We start from the raw sequence: 19272 nt of genomic DNA, 5'->3' as shown, positions 1-19272 counted from the left end.
AAAGCCATGATGGATTAGTCTTCAGGGATTTGTTGAGCTCAACTGAGGTCAGCAGGTATCTAAATTTAATGTCTCGACACTTGACCACAGTTAGCACTAATAACCCTTATTATGCCTGTTCTTTTCAACATGAATTTCAGAGTGTAAAAGGACTTGGCATACAGTCTGGTTGCTATGATTGTGCAGGCTCCGCATTGCAATAAATTTAGAACTTACCTATTTGCTCTTGCAGTGTTTAATAGAAGCAGCAACCTCTATCACGTATACTAATGTTTTCCATTTTTTATGGTAAAAAAAAATTGTTGACCATCTTATTTCATGTTTTTGTTTATCAAGTGTAATACTGTGCTAGCGCTTCACATTTAGGCACTTCTAGATGAAGCACTGAGTTTTTCCAACTTGAATTTGCATTTGGCACAGTCTCCCACAGCATCCTTGCTGCTAAACTGAGGAAGTGTGGTCTGGATGATCAGGTAGTGAGGTGGACTGTGAACTGGCTGAAAGAAAGAAGCCACAGAGTCGTGCTCAATGGGGCGGAGTCTGGTTGGAGGCCTTTATCTAGTGGAGTGCCTCAAGGGTCGTTACTGGGACCAGTATTATTCAATATATTCATCAATGACTTGGATGAGGGAATTGAGTGCACTATCAGCAAGTTTGCTGATGACAACAAGCTGGGAGGAGTGGCTGACACACCAGAAGGCTGTGCTGCCATCCAGCGAGATCTGGACAGGCTGGAGAGTTGGGCGGTGAAAAATTTAGAGAAATATAATAAGGGGAAGTATAGAGTCTTGCATCTGGGTAGGAGCAACCCCAGGTTCCAGTATGAGTTGGAGAACGACCTGTTGGAGAGCAGTGTAGGGGAAAGGGACCTGGGGGTCCTGGTGGACAGCAGGATGACCATGAGCCAGCACTGTGCCCTTGCGGCCAAGAAGGCCAATGGCATCCTGGGGTGTATTAGAAGGGGGGTGGTTAGTAGGTCAAGAGAGGTTCTCCTTCCCCTCTACTCTGCCCTGGTGAGACCTCATCTGGAATATTGTGTCCACTTCTGGGCCCCTCAGTTCAAGAAGGACAGGGCCCCTCAGTTCAAGAAGGACAGGGAACTGCTGGAGAGAGTCCAGCGCAGGGCCACAAAGATGATGAAGGGAGTGGAGCATCTCCCTTATGAGGAAAGGCTGAGGGAGCTGGGTCTCTTTAGCTTGGAGAAGAGGAGGCTGAGGGGTGACCTCATTAATGTTTATAAATATATAAAGGGTGAGTGTCAGGAGGATGGAGCCAGGCTCTTCTCAGTGACAACCAATGATAGGACAAGGGGCAATGGGTAGAAACTGGAACACAGCAGGTTCCACTTAAATCTAAGAAGAAACTTCTTCTCGGTGAGGGTGACAGAGCCCTGGAACAGGCTGCCCAGGGGAGTTGTGGAGTCTTCTTCTCTGGAGACATTCAAAACCCGCCTGGACGCCTTCCTGTGTAACCTCATCTGAGTGTTCCTGCTCCGGGAGGGGGGTTGGACTAGATGATCTTTTGGGGTCCCTTCCAATCCCTGACATTCTGTGATTCTGTGTGATTCTGTGCATTTCAAGTGTCACTTTAGTTGTGTGTAAGAGGGTGGTTCTCTTTACTGTCTATACAATTATGTTTAGAGAATCAATTAATTATAGTCTTGCTTATTGCTCACCTTCTTTCTAGTATTAAGAATATGTAACTTACAAGAAACACAATTTAGTTTTAAAAAGATAACTATCTTTTATCGAGAGATGAATTTTTGCATGCTAAGGAATTGAAATAGCTCAAAACTAGAATTTAAAGCTTTGTATTCTTATTTAAACCAAGTTAAAATGGATTTGCTTGGTGAAAATACATCTCTAAAAGCAGATAAAGAACTCTAGATGAAAAATGAGTATTAAGTATGTTTTGGCTGGAAACTCAATCCTAGATATCAGTGGAATGAAGTCTTAGATAAACATTGTATAATGCATGGGGGGTGGGGAGCATTTAAAATAAAGTGAAGCAAGCTCTGAGGAACATATTTGTGTTATGTGATTGCCTACAGTAGCCTCCTGAAGTTACGGGTTCCCTACCTGTCTCGTGCATTATGCTTCTGAGAGGCAGACATTGTCAATAGTGTTTCTGTTCTGCATTTCAAATGAAACAAGATTGGTATATCTGTTCTATAGCATGAAGATGATAAAAGGAGGCTCTGAAGCACAACCAAGATGACAGTTATTTAGGGCAACAGAAATGAAAGCCAGTTGTGAAGGGTTGATTTAATTTTTTCTTTTATTTTTTTCATATAAACTGAGTGACATTTAAAAGGTCGATTAAGAAAAAATTATTTTGTTCTCTTAATACAAAAACTAGCGGCATAAAATGATATTTCTCGTGGCAGACCTGAAACAAAAGAAGGTACTTTCTTACAGTTAATGGCTAAATTGTGATACAGTTTGCTACAGGATGCTCTGTGTACCAAAAAGAAATTATTTAATTTGTGGAAACCTGAATTAATTATCTCAATTTCATTCTCTGTTTTTGGTCTTTGAGGGATGGTGGTAAGCATCTACGTGAGTGTTAGCTGTCTAAGCTCCCACTGCAATAAATGGAAACTGGAGAGCAAGTCAATGAACCAAATATAGGTGTCTAACTTAAATGGGGAGCTTATATAACTGGGATTCAAATCAGTTGCCTGGTTGTGGAGAGTTGCTGCCACTTGAGATGGCCCAACACATCAGACATCTGTGTGGGCCTGACAGATACGCCACAGGTGCCGTGAGGGATTCGTGTCGCTCTGGGGCACCAGCTGTAGGGCGGGAGGGACACACTGAGGCACTTCAGATGGTGACAGACACGAGCGTGGGGGCCGTTTCCAAATGGGATCCTTCTTCTGCTTCCCTCTGGTGTCCTTGAGTTACACTTCATTAGAGGCTGGGACAGTAGGCTGAGGAAATACTGTTCTAGATCTGGCTTTTATTGAGCTCTTCCATAACATCTGCAGTTAGCCCCTCTTTGACTGACCACAGAAGGCTGGCTGTATTTCAGGTGAATCAATAAAGCAGAGTTTTAAGGATAGACTTTCCTTGTATGTCTGGTGCCTTTCAGTCTTCTTGCAGAAACTTGAATATTCAACTTTGAAATAAGGTAACATTTCTGAGCAACCTGACAAATACATCTAATACTTCACAGATCCACTGACCTGAGTCTTTAAAGTATCACTTTATAAAATACAAACAAAACGCCTCTGAGCACGTGGCTTTCTTCTTAAGCAGTAAATATTGATCCGGCTGGACAAGTGTAGCAAACTAGTCCCTGTGAAAAATTCATTTGTGTGGAGCACAGTCATGCACCGTCATCTGTCACACGTTTGTCACTTCAAGAGGGGAGGAGAAAAGGCCAGAGGAGATTCCTACCGGCTACCCAAGCACTGCTTGGCAAGGAATGGCTAGCTCAGTGGAGACTTTGACCTCTTGAAGAAGCTTAGACAATTAGCTTAAATTATTTTTAATAGCTATGTGAGGCAGACTGCATGTCATTCCAACACATTGAAGGACAGTAGGATGACAGCTAAGGCAAGTGACATCTGAAACATGTAAAAGTTTTGTCCATTTTGAAGGACTCTTCTCTAGGTGCGTATTTCATCTGTTAGCTTCTCTCCCGTTGTGTTAAGCATCAGTGACAAATGTTCTTAAGTATAATGATGACTTAAATTTTGAATAACATTCCTCCTTTTTGGAGAAAGGATAGCGTCAGCTCTAAACATCTTATCTCATAATCTTCTTTATAGGAAAAATTACTCTGCATGATTTAAAGCGATGCAAGTTGACAGATGTGTTTTTTGATACTTTTTTCAACATTGAAAAATACCTTGACCATGAACAGAAGGATCAGTTTTCTATGTTGCGGGTGAGTACGAAGCTTTAAAAGTCTTTTTAGCTGTGTGCTTAACAATTAATATGTTTTTGTATAACTTGCAATGTGGTTGTTTAGGATGGTGAAGGTGAAAGCCAGGAGGTCTCTGACTGGGAGAGATATGCTGCTGAAGAGTATGATATCTTGGTAGCAGAAGAGGCAGCAGGTGACCAGTGGAATGACGGGTAAGGATGTAGCAGGAGGGTTGGTACAAATCCTCTCTACTAATCATCACCATCACTATCATCCTTGATGCTATTTCTGTAGAACATTGCAGTTTATGTTTCGTGGTGTGCTCAGCAAGGGAGGAAGAACCTTGCTTGTATCTTGCATTAAATATTCCTTGGCAGTTTGTGATCATATTGGTTTTGTCAAAGAAGAGGTCCTACTTTGAATTTTGGAACTAGCACAAGATTTGAATAAGCTTCAACTCTAAACAAAATACAACGTTAATTTTTGTAGTTCATTGTTAAATGAATGAAGACCTTCATTAAGAGATTTGAGGGGAAAAAATCTCACTTCTGAACTCGGTTATATCAGCTTAGGAGTATTTTCTCACAGTTCTCTAACAGTAGATAAGATAGTAAATCTTACTGGTTCAAAATCACTCCTTTACTTTTGCTGCGTAGTTTCCAGAACCTCTTGGAATCCAAAGTCCCAAATTTGCCATTCATTGTTTTCCTTATTTAAAAAGATAAGGAAAACAAGTACAAATTTAATGTGGTTTAGGCCTTAGGTTGATGAGACTATCTAGAGAAAACGTATTTTCCTGCATTTCCTACATCAATATTCCATTTTAAAGTCTGATTCTTGCCAAACATTTAGAGAATGACTAACTCGATATTTAAAGAGACTGAGGGAAGAAGGTGCATCAACAGGCAAGACTGAGAGCCCAAGCTTAAGACAGAACTGACTAACATTTAGGAGCCTTGAGGTACTGTTAAATCTGAACATCTTAAATCTTAACTGGAACCACTTTCTCAATGTTTTCCACCTTTGTTTTAGCCTTGTTATCTCTCTCTTGTGCTGGTCTGTGTACTTTTGTTGCTGTAGTTCTGTCTCCACCTTCCTGTTTTAAAATTCTGCTGCTGTTTTGACTTTCTAGAATTTGAGCGGTTACCCCATTTAGCCCATTTTCAGATACAAAATTGTGAAATTCAAATGGGTTGTGACTAAATTTGTCTCAAGGTCACCTGAGAGTGGATGGTTCAATGCAGATTTCCTGGATTCCATTAAGATCCTATTATTCTATCTTGCAGCTCTTAAAGCCTCTTATATCTTTGCTGTGGAATTCCCTGAGAAACCAGTTCTTTTGTCAGCTGGGATATACTGGGGGTTCAGCAGTATTCCACCTGGTCTGTGAAAGCTCATCCTTCAGCTAGATTGGCGAGGAAGGATTTCAGCTGGTCCTGTGGTGTTCTGTCCTGAGACCTCACGCAGTGTCACCAGCAACTGAAACCAGAGGCAAAATATCCTTTTGACGCCAGTAGTAAGGGACCTGCGTGTCAGGAAACCAGGTTAACTCTGTGCCTCCAGTTAAAGGTTTGAAATTGCTGGGCTGTGGTAGACAAGTGTAATTTTGAAAAGTTCTAAGATAATGTTCAGGCACAGTTCCACTACACGTGCAAACAGGAGGTGAAGTAAGAGCCTCGGGGTGCTTTTATTCCAATTCAGTTATGAGTGCATTGACTGCAGCTGTTTCTCTGAGCTGGAAGTATCACTGTGATTATTGCTTAGACTAAATTGTTTTACTTTAATGTATTTCCCACCCTCCTCCAAGATGTCTGCTCTTGGTGATGATGAAAACTGTGAAATTCACAGCCAGTATTTTGGGGTCAGATCACTTCTTTTCCATGAAAAATTTATTCAAGGTGTACCTGAAACTGTGGTTCTGTGGCTTTACACAGAAAGTGGGCAAAAAAACCCTAAAGTACAAAATGTCTCTAAAGTATAACCTTTGGATTATATTTAATAATTTACCTTAAATTTTCACTCTCCAGTAAACTTCTAACAGGTCTTAGACACCTAAGTTTTTTCAGGTACTTCCATGACATTTGTTCTCTCAGCAGCACAGGCAGAGTCTTCTTTATATGTCCATGCAATTACAGCCTAAGTAATACAGACATTATTCTGGAACTTATGATATGTAAAGCAGAATCCTAATAACCCTAGAACTTGAAAAAAATGCACTTTCACTGTGTAAATACACTCCTTGAGGAAAAGCAGTGTGTTATTCTAAGAATATAGTGGAGTGTGCTGGGATGTGGAGAAGATGTATGATGCTAAAACATCCAGTTTCTCATTACTTTTGAGCCTGGTGTTTGTGAACACAAGCGTCGCTTTGGTTACAGGTTGCCTCTGCTTCTGGCATTAGTAGATTTGTCGTAGATCCTGTAGAAAAAAACCCTGTCAATTAAAGAAAAATACTGCATCCTGTGGAAGCACAGCCCAAAAAATCGTGCATTTTATGAATGTAATGACTTTCTGTAACCCTAATTGGGTTTGATGCATAAGCCATAGCTTAACTGGTGGTCCTTCACACAGATGGGTAAAAACTTCCATCCAAGTGTTCCTCAAGTTTTGCTGCTTTCTTTCCTTGGAGTATAGGTTGTAATGCTCATTGTCTCCATTAACTACCACCTAATAATTTGTCCAAGTGTTTCAAGTATCATATACAAAACCATATGGCAGATGTATTTGGATGGACTAAATAGAAACAAGTATTTTGCTTCATCTTGCTGGTTTCTGCTGAGCCTTACATCAGAAGGTTGTGAAGGCTGTTGCGTTTAAACGGCTGAATTGAGGGGGTTTTTGTTTTTATAAAGAGCAAAGGTTACCTTCCAAATTGTTTATCAAATAAGCAACTGAATCCTAGTTGTGAGCAAATAGAGGAAAATCTAAAGAAAATCTATTCTGATCTGGCTCAGGGAGGCATTGTCAAATCTGACTTAGTTTGAACGCTTTCTGAAAGTGAAGGTCAGCAAATGTGTCTTCAAAACTTAATACTGAAGTAGGACTGTCTAAATAATTTTTTTCATACACGCATCCTGAAAAATGAAGTTTATTTTCTACTGCTGAACCTGAGAGAAACACAAGCCTACTAAACATTTTCTTGCTGCTGTTAGAGTTCAATGAACAAAAATATTTACAAAAATATATTATGAGCATTCTTAGTTACTGGGTTGTACAAAAACCTTCCTTAAAATCATGTACTGTTCTTAAAGGGTTGTGAGGCCTGTCCAAACTGAAGTGACTGTTTGACAATCCAGTGTGATTTTTTTTTTTTTTTTATTTGATTACCTCTGTGGTAAATATTTTCCTGACATTCCTACTAAAACAGTTGATCTGAAACTTGGGAGTACACAGAAATCTAGAAATAGGCTGATTTCTCTACATTCCCATGAGCTTCAGACATGTGAGGAGGGGAAGAAAGGACTTCTTAGAGGTGTTGTAGAAGCATGTTTGTATTTTTTTAAAAACCTCTGTGCTGGGAGGTAGCGATAGACTTTCTAATACTGTGAGAAGTAAGTGAAATAATTTCAGTGCCCAGATGCGTAAAACTGGAGCGGCATTTCTAAATTTCCTTAAGTATCTTGGAAATGAGTAAAAGTGACATTCCATGAGGCCACCCAAGCTTTGCAAGAGAGTGGGATTTCCATTTGGTCCAATAATGTTTGCATAACTATCTTCTGAGTAGATGGGACCTTCAAATGGTATCTGAGATATCTTCATGCTGCCATTTGAATAACTGGAGAAGCTGCTGTCCCCTCTCTGTGTAGCACTGTGCAATAAATCCAAAAGGTGTATTCAAGATGTTTCTGTTTGGATAGAAAAAACCAAACAAACAAAAACCTCTCAAAAAGATGGAATTGTGTAGAAGACTATAAATAACAGATTTGTGGGACAAAACTGTTGTTAGGGCAGAATCTTTCTTCCAAATCCTTGTTTTCAAATGTGTAACTCAGTAAAGTAACTCTCTTAGGATGACTTTTGTTCCCTGTTCAAATCAGTGAACTTGTGGGAGAAACCCAAGGTGTTCCCTTCACTGCCTGAGCACTGATGGATGCTCACTCAGTTGAGGCTTTAATACCCCTGAGAAGGATGAAGTAACACTGTTTAGTCTTTACCTGATGTTATCAAAGCATCTTTATTTTGCTAGATTTCTTTTACTCAAAATGGTGGTGAAGCTGGCTTAAATTGTTTAATAGTTTATCTATGAAGTGTGGCTTAATATGTTTAATAGTTTACCTATGAAGTGTTTCAATAGACTTGCATTCACAACTGAAAATGTTGTTCTTCCTCCCATCTCTGCTACTCTGTTTTAGTGTTCATAGAAAATTCTTAGTATTTAACTCTTCTTTGCACTTGTCTTTGTCTGAAAGAACACTTCTCCTAATCACCACATAATGCCATTATAGTCCCATTTGAAGAACAGGTGCTGCAGTTTCTAAAGCTCGTTTCTTGCCCGGTCTTGTAAAGTAGATGGAAATGATCCTGTGCTGGGATGAGGTTCAGTAGCACTCGGGAAGATGTGCAAGAAACCGAGTCAACTGCACCCAGGAAATGGTCGCTGCTTTAATCTGACATCATAAATCTCTGCAGAGATTTATGTTTAATTTTTTTCAATGGCTATCAATGACAGATTGATCTCACCTAAATGGTGCTGAAGCAGATATTCTTTGAATCCTAGAATGGATTGGGTTGGAAGGGACCTTCAAAGGTCACCTAGTCCACCCCCCTGCAATGAGCAGGGACATCTTCAACTAGATCAGGTTGCTCAGAGCCCCGTCCAGCCTGGCCTGGAATGTCTCCAGGGATGGGGCATCTACCACCTTCACTGACCACCAACCTTCACTGACTTGTGTCAGTTAAACATCACATTTCATTATCTGTCTGTTCATTTTTATCAGCAGCAGGTGGTTATCTGTAATTTTGCATTAAACAACTGCCTTTTGCTTTCTATCATTTGCTTTAAATACAGTTGGTTGCTATCACTTCCTGTGCTCTGTCCATTTTAATGAGAGTATTCTTTCTCTTTTGTATCTACTACAGGTGTAGCTTGTTCTACCTAATTCAGCATAATTTCAGCTTTCTTGAAAGGAACAGGAAGGGTTTCTGTCAAGCACTTAAGTCTTGCATTTGACCATTTCTAACTTACAAGTAGTCCACCAGAGCCGTATGTGCTTTGAATCCTTTCAGTAACGCTGTGTATCTCACCAAGTTCTGCATGTGATGGGAGAGTAAGCAAGCTTAAATTTAAAGTGATTCTAACAGAAAGATAGTGCTGCTTCAGCATAGTGTTTCTTTACTATAAATATGAAATATTGGAAATTATGTTCTTCCTGCAGGTGTCTTGTTAGTGCTTTAACATTTAGGCACTTCCCAATGTAGCTAGACTTGCATTTTCTCTCTTTGCCCGCCCATAGGTATGAAGCAGAACTGAATCCTGTAGACCATCAGAAGGCCAGTGTCCTAAAGTATCAAATGGAGAAAAGACCGTTTTTTGAAATGCCTTCCCATCTGGCTGGTGTAGACTTGGATGAATATGACTACGAAGAGGACTTTGAGTAGTGGTTACTTACGGTCAGCACTTGCAGAAGAGGAGGGAGAGTCTGCAGCGGGTCTGCTACACGCCTGTACATTTCAGTGGGTTTTGGTTCCAGGAGGTCAGCTTAGTTTTGTGCTAAAATATTTAATCACTACATTACCTTTTAAATAAAAGAAGCGCATTTGTATGGAATGATGAAACTTTTTGTATTTATTCAATAGTCTACAGTTTGTAAAATAGATTAAAATATTTATTTACAGATGTTGCATAATTCCTTTTTGGAAGAATAACAATATTTGACTTTAGAGAAAAGTAATCTATTGGTTTTATATAATTCTCTCTAAGTTGATGTGTGGTGCACTGACCATCTCCATCCCATATGTGAACAGCTGTTCCTGTCCTGCTATGGGAGGTAAGGAGACAATTTAGATATACCTGGCTTGCGATGCTTTTATGCTCATAGACAGCCCAAGGGTGTTTATGCCTTGGTAAGGAAAAGACACAACTGTAAGTGCACGATTCCGTGCTCACTTACAGACAGAGTTCCATTTGACAAGCCGGACATTTTAGTGCACAAGGAAAGCGAATGCCTGAGACAAGTTGCTTCTCTTCTCCATGTAGTCCTTGTTTGCCCCAACTTCAATTTTGCTTGCCCTTTTAAACTTTAGTCTTTTCATCAATGTTCATTATAAAAAGATTTAGTGATGAAGTCTGGCTTAGTGTTCATACTTGATACAAAATGAGTGTGTTAATTAATGTAGAAGGAACCAATTTAAAAAAAAAAATCCTTTGTATAAATGTTACTTGATCAGCGATGTGTGCTAATTCGTTGTGGGCATTCAGTGCTTTTGTCTGTCCCCCTTTCAGTTGTTTGCTATTGACACATTCCATGGATATTCATCAGTGTCACAGCAGCTTGAAATTGTTGCCTCACTCTTACTGTTAAACAGATTTTGTTGAGAGAAAAAAAATGTACAAAAAGATGTAAGTTATTTTTTTGGTTGCAGTGTAGATCTGTTAAAATGTTTAAAAATCATGTTTGTATTTTCAAATAAAGATTTTCATACATGTAATTTATCAGTTCTCATTATTATATACTGCATACAATTAACTTGTTACTGTTACAGAACCATTTCAGACATGATGAGTTACACATGTATGCAGTCTGGCTGGACAATTCCACCAAGCTGCATATTCAAAGCAATCAAGCTCTACCAGGTTTTTCCTCACCCAAAAGACAGTGTTGCTGAACAGCTGGACGTGGCACAGAAAAATCTGTTCCACTCAACCCTTCGCGCTGTCTCAGGTAAAGACTTACAAACCTCTGTATCTTAGATCTTAGTGATAAGTTTCATTACTTGTTAGTGAACCTTAACCAAGGAACACTCAAATCAAAGCATTTTTCAAAATAAAATCAGGGTTGATTATTCCAATTTTAATGGAAACTCATCACATTTTCTAGTGTTGGTCAGATACCTTGCGCTACTTGCTCAGGGTTTGGGTTTTTTTAAACAATAAAGAGATACAGCAGCTTTATGTCATGCTTTGTTCCCTTGGGTGCTGTGGGAAAGGACCAACTGGCTTTCTGGAAGATGATCCTGAATGTCCATTGCTGTTCAAGGGCTGGGGACTTTTCCCTACCTCTAAACCTGCAGCTGGAACCCCCCTTCTCAAAAAGGCGTTTGTAAATAGGCACAAAAAGCCAAGGGCTTTCTCATCAAATGGGGATGTTTCTCCATTAAACAAACAGCCACAGTGGAGGGTGGATCTCTTCTGCAAAACCTGTAGCTGTTGTTGCCACTGTGTGTTTAATAAAGTGCCTGTTAAGTCCCCCTCCCTGTTACTTTTGATAACAGACTCCCTTTTTTCCTAAAGGATTTGCACAGCTGTAGGACAGTAAATCATGGGTGTTACTGTGGAAGTGACTTTTCATGCAATACATGAACTAAAGAGATTACTGCACCTTCCTCCAGCAGGGTAATTCCCAGCCTTAGTCCTTCATTACAAGAATGAAAGCACAAAATCATGGAATGTCCTGAGTTGGAAGGGACCCCCAAGTATCATCAAGTCCAACTCGTGTCCCTGCACAGGACAACCCCACAGTTCACACCATGTGTCTGAGGCCTTGTCCAGTCTCTGCTTGAACACTGTCAGGCCTGGGGCCGTGACACCTCCCTGGGGGGCCTGTTCCAGTGTCCACCACCCTCTGGGGGAAGAACCTTTTCCTGATGCATCTCCATGGGATGCCATCCCAGGTGTGTTTCCTTAGTCTAAGTCCAGCTGTACTCTACCTACCTGGTAAGCATTTAGACCTAGATCTACAAATCTAGGTAGATGAGGGAAACATCATCACAGTTCAGGGGAGTGACAGGAGAACTGAGAACAAGTTGATCGGGCTGATAATCAGCATTATTTAGGGGAGTGCTGCCCCCTCCTCCTATCAGCCTATTTGCTTAATGACGCAACAAGAAACACAATGGTTTTACTATTGGCACTTCAGGATACCCGATACTGAGAGACATTCATGGCTTTCGCTTCCACATTCATGGGAGCTCGCTGCTAGCTCTGTTTAGTAACAGGGCAAACTAGAAAGCCAGTAGCGCTGCTGCTCTGCTTTCACCAGACCTGGTGTGGGAAGAGCACTTGCACTTCCAGCACTAATGGGAAGCAATGGCTAGGTAGTTTAATTTTACACAGTTAAAATTTAAAAAAAAATATATAAAAATAAAGCTTGATGATAGGATTAGTGCAGTGTACAATTCTATGGAGCAGTGACAAAGGGTCAGTGAACACAGCCAGCACTCCCGCCTCTGAAACACTCTCATTTGCAAATTCTTAATGGCAAAACTAGTTTTGAAGGGCCATGTTTACAATCTATTTACATCATTATCTTTTCAGGCTTTATATTTTCAGAGTAAATACTACATGATGTATGAGGAATTTCTTCCAGAGGAAAACAGTCAGCTGGTCCACTGTTTCTTTGTTACTTAGAAGCCTTGATACAAGTCTCCTGCAAACATGTCCTGATCCCCACAGACCACATCTCCATAAGCACTGGAATTTAGAAATACTTTCAGAGTATTTGATCCAGGTTTTCCACCTTACAGGCAGGAAATGGCGCTGCCAAGTCACTTGCAGCACATCACCCAGCAGGTCACTGCATCCACAGCTAGGCGACGTACAAGGAAACGAGTAGATACCCATCTTAGACGATGAGCGATACATCCAACAGAACACTGCCCCCTATTTCAGTAAGGGTGTCTCATCTAGTCTGCAGAGCCTTTGACACAATATTTGTCAGTACCCCAACTCCAATCCTTAGGCTGGGAACTGTTCCAAGGCAGCATCAAGGACCAGGATGCAGCAGAGTAATGATGTTCACAATGCCCTCAACCTCAGGAGCACTACAGCCAAATCAGTAACACCACGAACAGCTACATGGAGAAATGAACTGCTGGGCTGGTACGCAGCTGGTTCTGGGTGGGTGCCTATGGGCAGAGATTTGACTTCATCCGTATCTCCTGCTGCCTTGGCTGATGCCATCACAACCCCATTTTCAGATGAACAATTTGCAGAAAAAAAGGTAGTGTGTTCTTCACTTCCATGTATCCTCTCAGATTAACTGTCCTATACAAGAAAAAAAAAAAGATTACATCAGTCTCATACTATCAAGAAAACATCATATAAGAGCACATGAGGAATCAGAATAAAAGTGTAGCCTCCAACCATTTAGCAGCTTGACCGCACCTGGCTCTTGATTTGGCTTCCACAAAAGGAAAGAAGCATTTCTATAACACAGGGAACCCAGAAAAGGCACTACAGGAAAAGGCCACATACTAGAGAAGTACTGCACTTTCTGTATGGCTTTCATCTTGGTCCACAGATTTAAACTATTTTATTATCTATCTGTCTATCTATCTATCTACCCATCTTCAATAGGAGCTACTCCAGGCATATGGTCCAAATAGTCTACATTTTAAAAGGCATATGACTGGAAGAAAAGGTAGAAGTCCCTTTTTCCTTCTAGTCTTCTTTAATGAACCCCCCTCTCCCGCCCCAAACCACCAAACATCACTCAGATATGCAAATAAACCATTTGTTCAGCTTTGCTGGTTGCCGCTCCAAGCCCACAGTGTTCATGTGCTTCCCTTCAGATCCCCAGCTGGTTTGGGGACAATTTAATCTCCCCAACAGCCTTGACTGGAAAAGGGCAAGAAACAAGGAATACTCCAGTGAGAGCCCTGGGCTGACCAGTGATCAGACACATCCTGAGTCTTTCCATCTAAAGAGCACAACGCAAACTCCATTTTTGAATTCCCTGCAGGCCATGCAGCAGTGCCATCTCTGCAATGGGTCAGTAACGTGAAGCAACCACAGCAAATGGTTCTTAATCAAGGAGCTTCACAGTATGGGGAAAAAAGGAAACTGGATCCTCCTCAGAATGCACCCCAGCTGGTGTGCAGTGTACCTGAGGATGTCTAGATCCTACAACAAGAATTGCCTTAAAAATGCAGATCGAGCTGAAGAAGGAGAGCACAGCAGCAGCTGGAAAGGGAAGAGGGGAGAAGCCCTGTTCTCAGCCTGGAAGGGGCCATGAAAGAGCAGCCGCTTTGCTGCTAGATGGGTACTCATGAGATTTTGCACTCACATTCATCCACCTCAACTACAGCTGTCCTCAGAGCCAGAAAACATGAGATGGAATTACCTGGTCTGCACCAACAACATCGACATCAACATCTTCAATTGTGTCTTCTGCTTGACCCTCCTTGGAGACGTCTTCTGTCTTAATCTCATCTTTGCTGGAAAACAAACAAACGAACAAACAACCTAAGTCATGAGAAACTTTGTAACCGAGGTTGCACCTTGCACAAATGTGCTTAAAGCAGAGCAGTTCACATATTAAGATCTGCTGCAGAGATGATAGCCATGTAAGGTAGCCCAAAGTTTCTGGCCCAGTATTTCGCAGGTACGAAAGCGGTTATGCTCTGAGGAATTTCCAATAAAGCAGTTCAGAAATAAAACATTCATTTAAACAGGGGCTGGATCTGTAATCACATACAGGTTTAATAAATTTTTGTTCTATATTACTTGTATTCACCAGGTCCATTCAACAAGTGTCCCAAAACCTAGAAAAGTATACATTGTTCTGGGATTTGTGTTTCATCTTTTAGCTTATCAATACGGGAAATGGAACATAACACCTCAATAAATGAACTGTATTAAAGGAAAATATTCCAACTGAGCACTTTAAGTGCTTTACAGAGCTCAAAAGTAGACTCCAGCCTCCCTATTTCTGCAACACCTCTTACACCCAAGTTCTGTGGGATTTCACTCAGGTGTGTGTGCATGCTGCACACAGACACGCACCTCTCTGGATGCAAGTCACCAGTTACACAGTACAAGAATCCTCTCTCATTTCCAGAGATGCAGAAAATACTCATCATCAGGCTGCAGCAAACAGCCAGGGAGTGACTGGGAGTGCAGCCCTCTCATCAGGACCAGAGACATGGGATGGGGAACCCTCCTCTTTCCTTGTCTTCTCTGCACATTCGGTCTTAGTCCAAGAATGTGCAGAACCCCTGTGACAGCGGGGGACAATCAGGCTAAAGCAGCAAATGCAGATATTGGACTAAGGAAACAAAAGAAACAACCTGTCTTTGGGACACTGAAAGACAGGACGGGCACACCCCCTGTGCACTTTGCCCATGGAAGCATTGAAAAAAAAAAAAAAAAAAAAACAAAAACCACGAAGCAGAGGTGGATAAAGAGACCATAGCTGTCAACACCAGGGCAAGCAAAGGAGCTTGTAAGACAAAATTCTCACCAGTATCTTCTCCGCAGCCCTCCTGGACAGAGGAATGGCAAATGCTCCTGCAAGTGCGCCTCTCGAGATTTTAGCCTCTTTCTGCTCTTCCCCGCTGCAGAGGCCAGCTGGGCAGCACACTGCAGGTCTGGAGCTTTGCTTGCTGCTTCAGCCTGGCTGGTTTCAGGCAAAGACCCTGTAACAGACAGTGAACAGGCTCGTTCTCCAGCCTCACTTGCAAAGGTCTTGAGATGGACATTTCCAACAGGTCCCCCACAGCGCTGAAGCGATGGGGCCAAGCTCGAAGGGAGACTTGGAGCGAAGCATTAATTTATTGAAGGAACCAGCTAAAAAGCCACATAAAAGAAAAGCAGTTTACTTTGCCCGCTGGTCACATTTTTGCAATCGAGATTTATGATCTTGGCCCTGGTCCACAAGTGCTATCAGTACTGCTGAGCCTGTGTAACCCTCAAGAAAGGAGGGCCTTTGGGACACAAAGGGACAAGCTTTCTGAAGGTGGGTCACAGATGAGAAATTAAAGGATGCTCTGGAAAAATTCCCTTTCTTCCACATACAACTGCACATGTCCATAGCACTTAGCTTTTTTACTGGCAATTAGTTTCATCGTGGCTTTACGACATTTAATTAAAGTCCCACCATATCAGTGCAGTGAACATCTCAATACAGATTGCAAGTCCACAAGAGCTGTTAAAGCCTGGATCCAGCCCACCTAACTAGAAGTCTTTAAGTGAGGAGTATAATCCTACAGGCTCCCTAGAAATTCAGCAGAAAGAAACACCCCAGGAGATGATTTGGCCCAGATCACCTGAATGACCTTTTGGACATACATCTCCTGTCTCAATTATCTACAGGGCCTAAAGCAACAACACCCATAACTTAACAGCTGAAAGCAACGAACCAAATCTCAACAGCACAGACAAACACCAGAGCTCAGTGCAGAGCACAATTCGAGATTAGCTGAATTCAGCTGACACAAAGTCTCCAACCTTTCTGCTATTAAGTGATGAAGAGGCCTTCTACAACAACAAAGCTGAAGGCAAAAGCCACAGTTCAAAGTGGGGAGTCCACAACATCCAATGCCCTGTGGTACTGCTAACGCAAAGCACGAAGTGCATTTTTGCTGGGACAAAGCAAATACAGCTGGTCCAGAACAGGCAAGTTATCATACCATTGGACAATTTCCTTTTAAAAGAAGATGTCTTAGATGTGCCCACAGGGGACCACTCTCCTGGACTGCCGAGGACAGAGCTCTCCTCATCTTCATTTGCCAGTAAAGAGTTTCTGTACAAAATCAACGGCTGCCAGTCATCTCCTCTGCAAGGCAGTGGTTCTGCTATATACCTTTGTAAGTAAGCATACCTGGAGAAAACCAAAAGCAAGCATAAGAAAACTCAGTATCTTTCCCCTCAATATCTAGGGAAGCTATTGCTAGAAAGGTATTTCACCTTTACTCTCCAAAGGTGCAGACAGAACTCTCAAAGAAAAAGAAAGGGCATTCCTTTTCTCAGAAATATTTGATATCTCTGAAATATCACAATATTTAAAACGTAAATACCTTGAAGGCTAAAAGCGTCCTTGAATTTTAGCATTAGAAACAACGCTTGATTTGCAGGAATTACAGAATTACATGAGTCTCTAGAAAGAACATCCTGTGCAGGAAAAGTCCCTGCCAGTTGCTGCTGCCATGAGCAGCCTGAACGGAGTATGAGCCCCTTCTCCTGGTGGCCCTTTTCTGCCTCATGGGCTGCGACACAAAGGAGATCCAAGGCAAGAGATGCTCCTTGTGATTCAATAGCACAGCAGGTCCGGTAATGGGGTATTTATGCCATGAGTGCCTCTTGTCAAAATTTATAAAAAGAACCACCAATAAACCCACTTTTCTACAACATCACCTCAAAATCAATCCAGTTCTCCCATGTTCCAAATAAAATGTCAAGTGTCTGCAAGGAGGAGTTAACAGCTCTGCAGTTGTGGCAACACAGAGGATGTGGGAAATGTTGGTTCCAATCCCTATTCTGCCTGATTCAACCCAGAGACTTGAATCCCAGGTGAAGCCATCGCCTTTTCTGGAGCTAAGGGATCTCCTTCAAACATTCTTTTTGAAAAGCAAGATGTTTCTGACAAAGTCTTTCTGACCCATTCCTACTTCATAACAATAAGAAAAGAAAGCTAAAGTCTGACTCAGGATTAGAAACTGGATATTCACTACATTTCAGCTGCAGCTCATCACTTTAAAATCAAGCCCAGTGTTGTTAAAACAGACCCCACCTTGGCAAATACCAGAAGTGACAGTTTTAACGCCAGCCTGTACACTACATTATTCTTGCTTTGATTAGGAGTGTGGCCTGGAAAATATCAGACATTTAATTTGCTTTGCAAAACAAGAAAACCAGTGCTGGGAAGAGGTTAGGGTAAGCACCAACTCTGAAACAATTAGAGTCACGGACCCCAGGGGCCCCAGGGATCAAGAAACCCTGGTAATGGAATTTGTTGGTTTCAAACAAGACTGTATTGTAACTACTGCTTTAGGGTCTAATCCAACTGCTATCAGTGTCAATGGAAAGACTCCTACTGATTCAGGAATCAGGCCCTTCATGCTGCCTGTTATTCAATAATTCATTTCTCACGTGCATTTTGTAGCACGGAGCAATTGACAAGTCAGATATTTTACAGCTACAGGCTGGGTAATTACAGGGGAGGAGGTTAAAATCCATAGACTTTGATGGCGTTGAAATATACTCCTTTCTAACAAATGCCCATATTCTGTATCTCATCTGTTACAGGTACATTCACATATGTTAACATACAGACCTGGACATCAATCCTATGATTAATAATAAAAATGAAAATAACCAGATGTTTATTTCTAAAAGTTCATGTTGACCTAAAACATTCCATCCAGTAATTTATGATGGAGCTAAACCTAAATATTTCTAAGAAGAAATATAATCTCCAGCCCCTGCAAGGCATCTTAGGCCTCCCAGAATAGAAACTGTTACTCTAGAAACATGGTTTGAATGTAGCTGCAGATAAACTTGCAATTTCCCCCCTTGTGAATTTTATTGTTTCCCATTTGTTCCCGGCAGCAGTGGGAGGGTCCAAAGCAGTTAAGAACTGAAGTCAAAGAGCATTCCCTGCTAGGTTCTCTATTTCCCACAAAAGTTTTCAATGAATAAACCTACCTGAATGTATCTAATACATTCAGAAATACACTTCTGGAATACATCTACTGGTCAAAAAGTTAAATATAGCCCCAGGAAAAAAAATCATCAGGATTTAACTTTAAATCTGCCTACATTAATCATGAAATACTTTCCTCCTGTTTAATTAAAAAATACTCCTTGGAGGTAAATGAAATGACAGAGTTTTTCAAGGGTAGATTAACAGAAATCTACTTATTGCACAAGTGTCATCACATACATGATAACAGCTCTTTAAAATCCAGGTAACATGGACTGAGTTGTACAGGAACTGTACAAAACCAATTCTAGTCATAGATCTCAAATGCAAGAACAGAAACGGAAGTTATCACTACCCATAGATTATCCACTTTAGATTTACTAGCGGTTGTAATCAGCGTATGTCAAATATTTTTCTTCTGTATTTTGCATTTCAGATTTGAATCCATTTTTTCAATACATTATATGAGTAACTGGAAATCATTAATAAACTGTGTTTGTCATGTAAAGTAACAGGAAAGTAGACATTTTACCACTCTTGACCCACGGATGTTAACCTCCAATCTAAGACAAAGTGACACAAGTGCAAACAAGTTACACAGAGCTCAGCAATATGTAGTTGTTGAGGTTTTTTTCCATTTCTGCTGACTACTTCTCTAAAGCGCAACTTTTCCTGTCAAGTACCGGAGTGATTTGTTCAGAAGTTCAAAAAGGCAGATGTGAATGAATTTTCATCTTACATTCCCATGTCTTCATATATGCTCTCAGGAAGATGTAAATACCTGTTATATATTTTGTAATAGTTGTTACAGTATCTGTAA

At 41.1% G+C, this 19272-nt stretch overlaps 2 protein-coding genes across 4 annotated transcripts in view; one reads left to right on the top strand and one right to left on the bottom strand.

Moving 5' to 3' along the window:
• PPP2R3B (protein phosphatase 2 regulatory subunit B''beta) overlaps positions 1-9949 on the top strand; it is a 54502-nt gene extending 44553 nt beyond the window's left edge. For both annotated transcript variants that reach the window (XM_065627264.1, XM_065627273.1), the window contains exons 11-13: positions 3776-3894; positions 3979-4085; positions 9327-9949. In XM_065627264.1, coding sequence (XP_065483336.1) covers positions 3776-3894; positions 3979-4085; positions 9327-9471 — 371 coding nt within the window. In that variant the 3' untranslated portion in view covers positions 9472-9949. The remainder of the gene's footprint in view (positions 1-3775; positions 3895-3978; positions 4086-9326) is intronic.
• A 56-nt stretch (positions 9950-10005) lies between these two features.
• Positions 10006-19272, bottom strand: part of LOC135984748 (cohesin subunit SA-2-like) — a 63413-nt gene continuing 54146 nt past the window's right edge. For both annotated transcript variants that reach the window (XM_065627242.1, XM_065627251.1), the window contains exons 30-33: positions 16441-16631; positions 15273-15447; positions 14154-14247; positions 10006-13075 (exon numbers count right to left, since the gene is read on the bottom strand). In XM_065627242.1, coding sequence (XP_065483314.1) covers positions 13067-13075; positions 14154-14247; positions 15273-15447; positions 16441-16631 — 469 coding nt within the window. In that variant the 3' untranslated portion in view covers positions 10006-13066. The remainder of the gene's footprint in view (positions 13076-14153; positions 14248-15272; positions 15448-16440; positions 16632-19272) is intronic.

The sequence above is a fragment of the Caloenas nicobarica genome, chromosome 1 (assembly GCF_036013445.1).
Source record: "Caloenas nicobarica isolate bCalNic1 chromosome 1, bCalNic1.hap1, whole genome shotgun sequence".
In the NCBI taxonomy this organism is placed as follows: domain Eukaryota; kingdom Metazoa; phylum Chordata; class Aves; order Columbiformes; family Columbidae; genus Caloenas; species Caloenas nicobarica.
The sequence above is the reverse complement of the archived record's forward strand: the minus strand, read 5'-3'. Positions and strand labels throughout refer to the sequence as shown.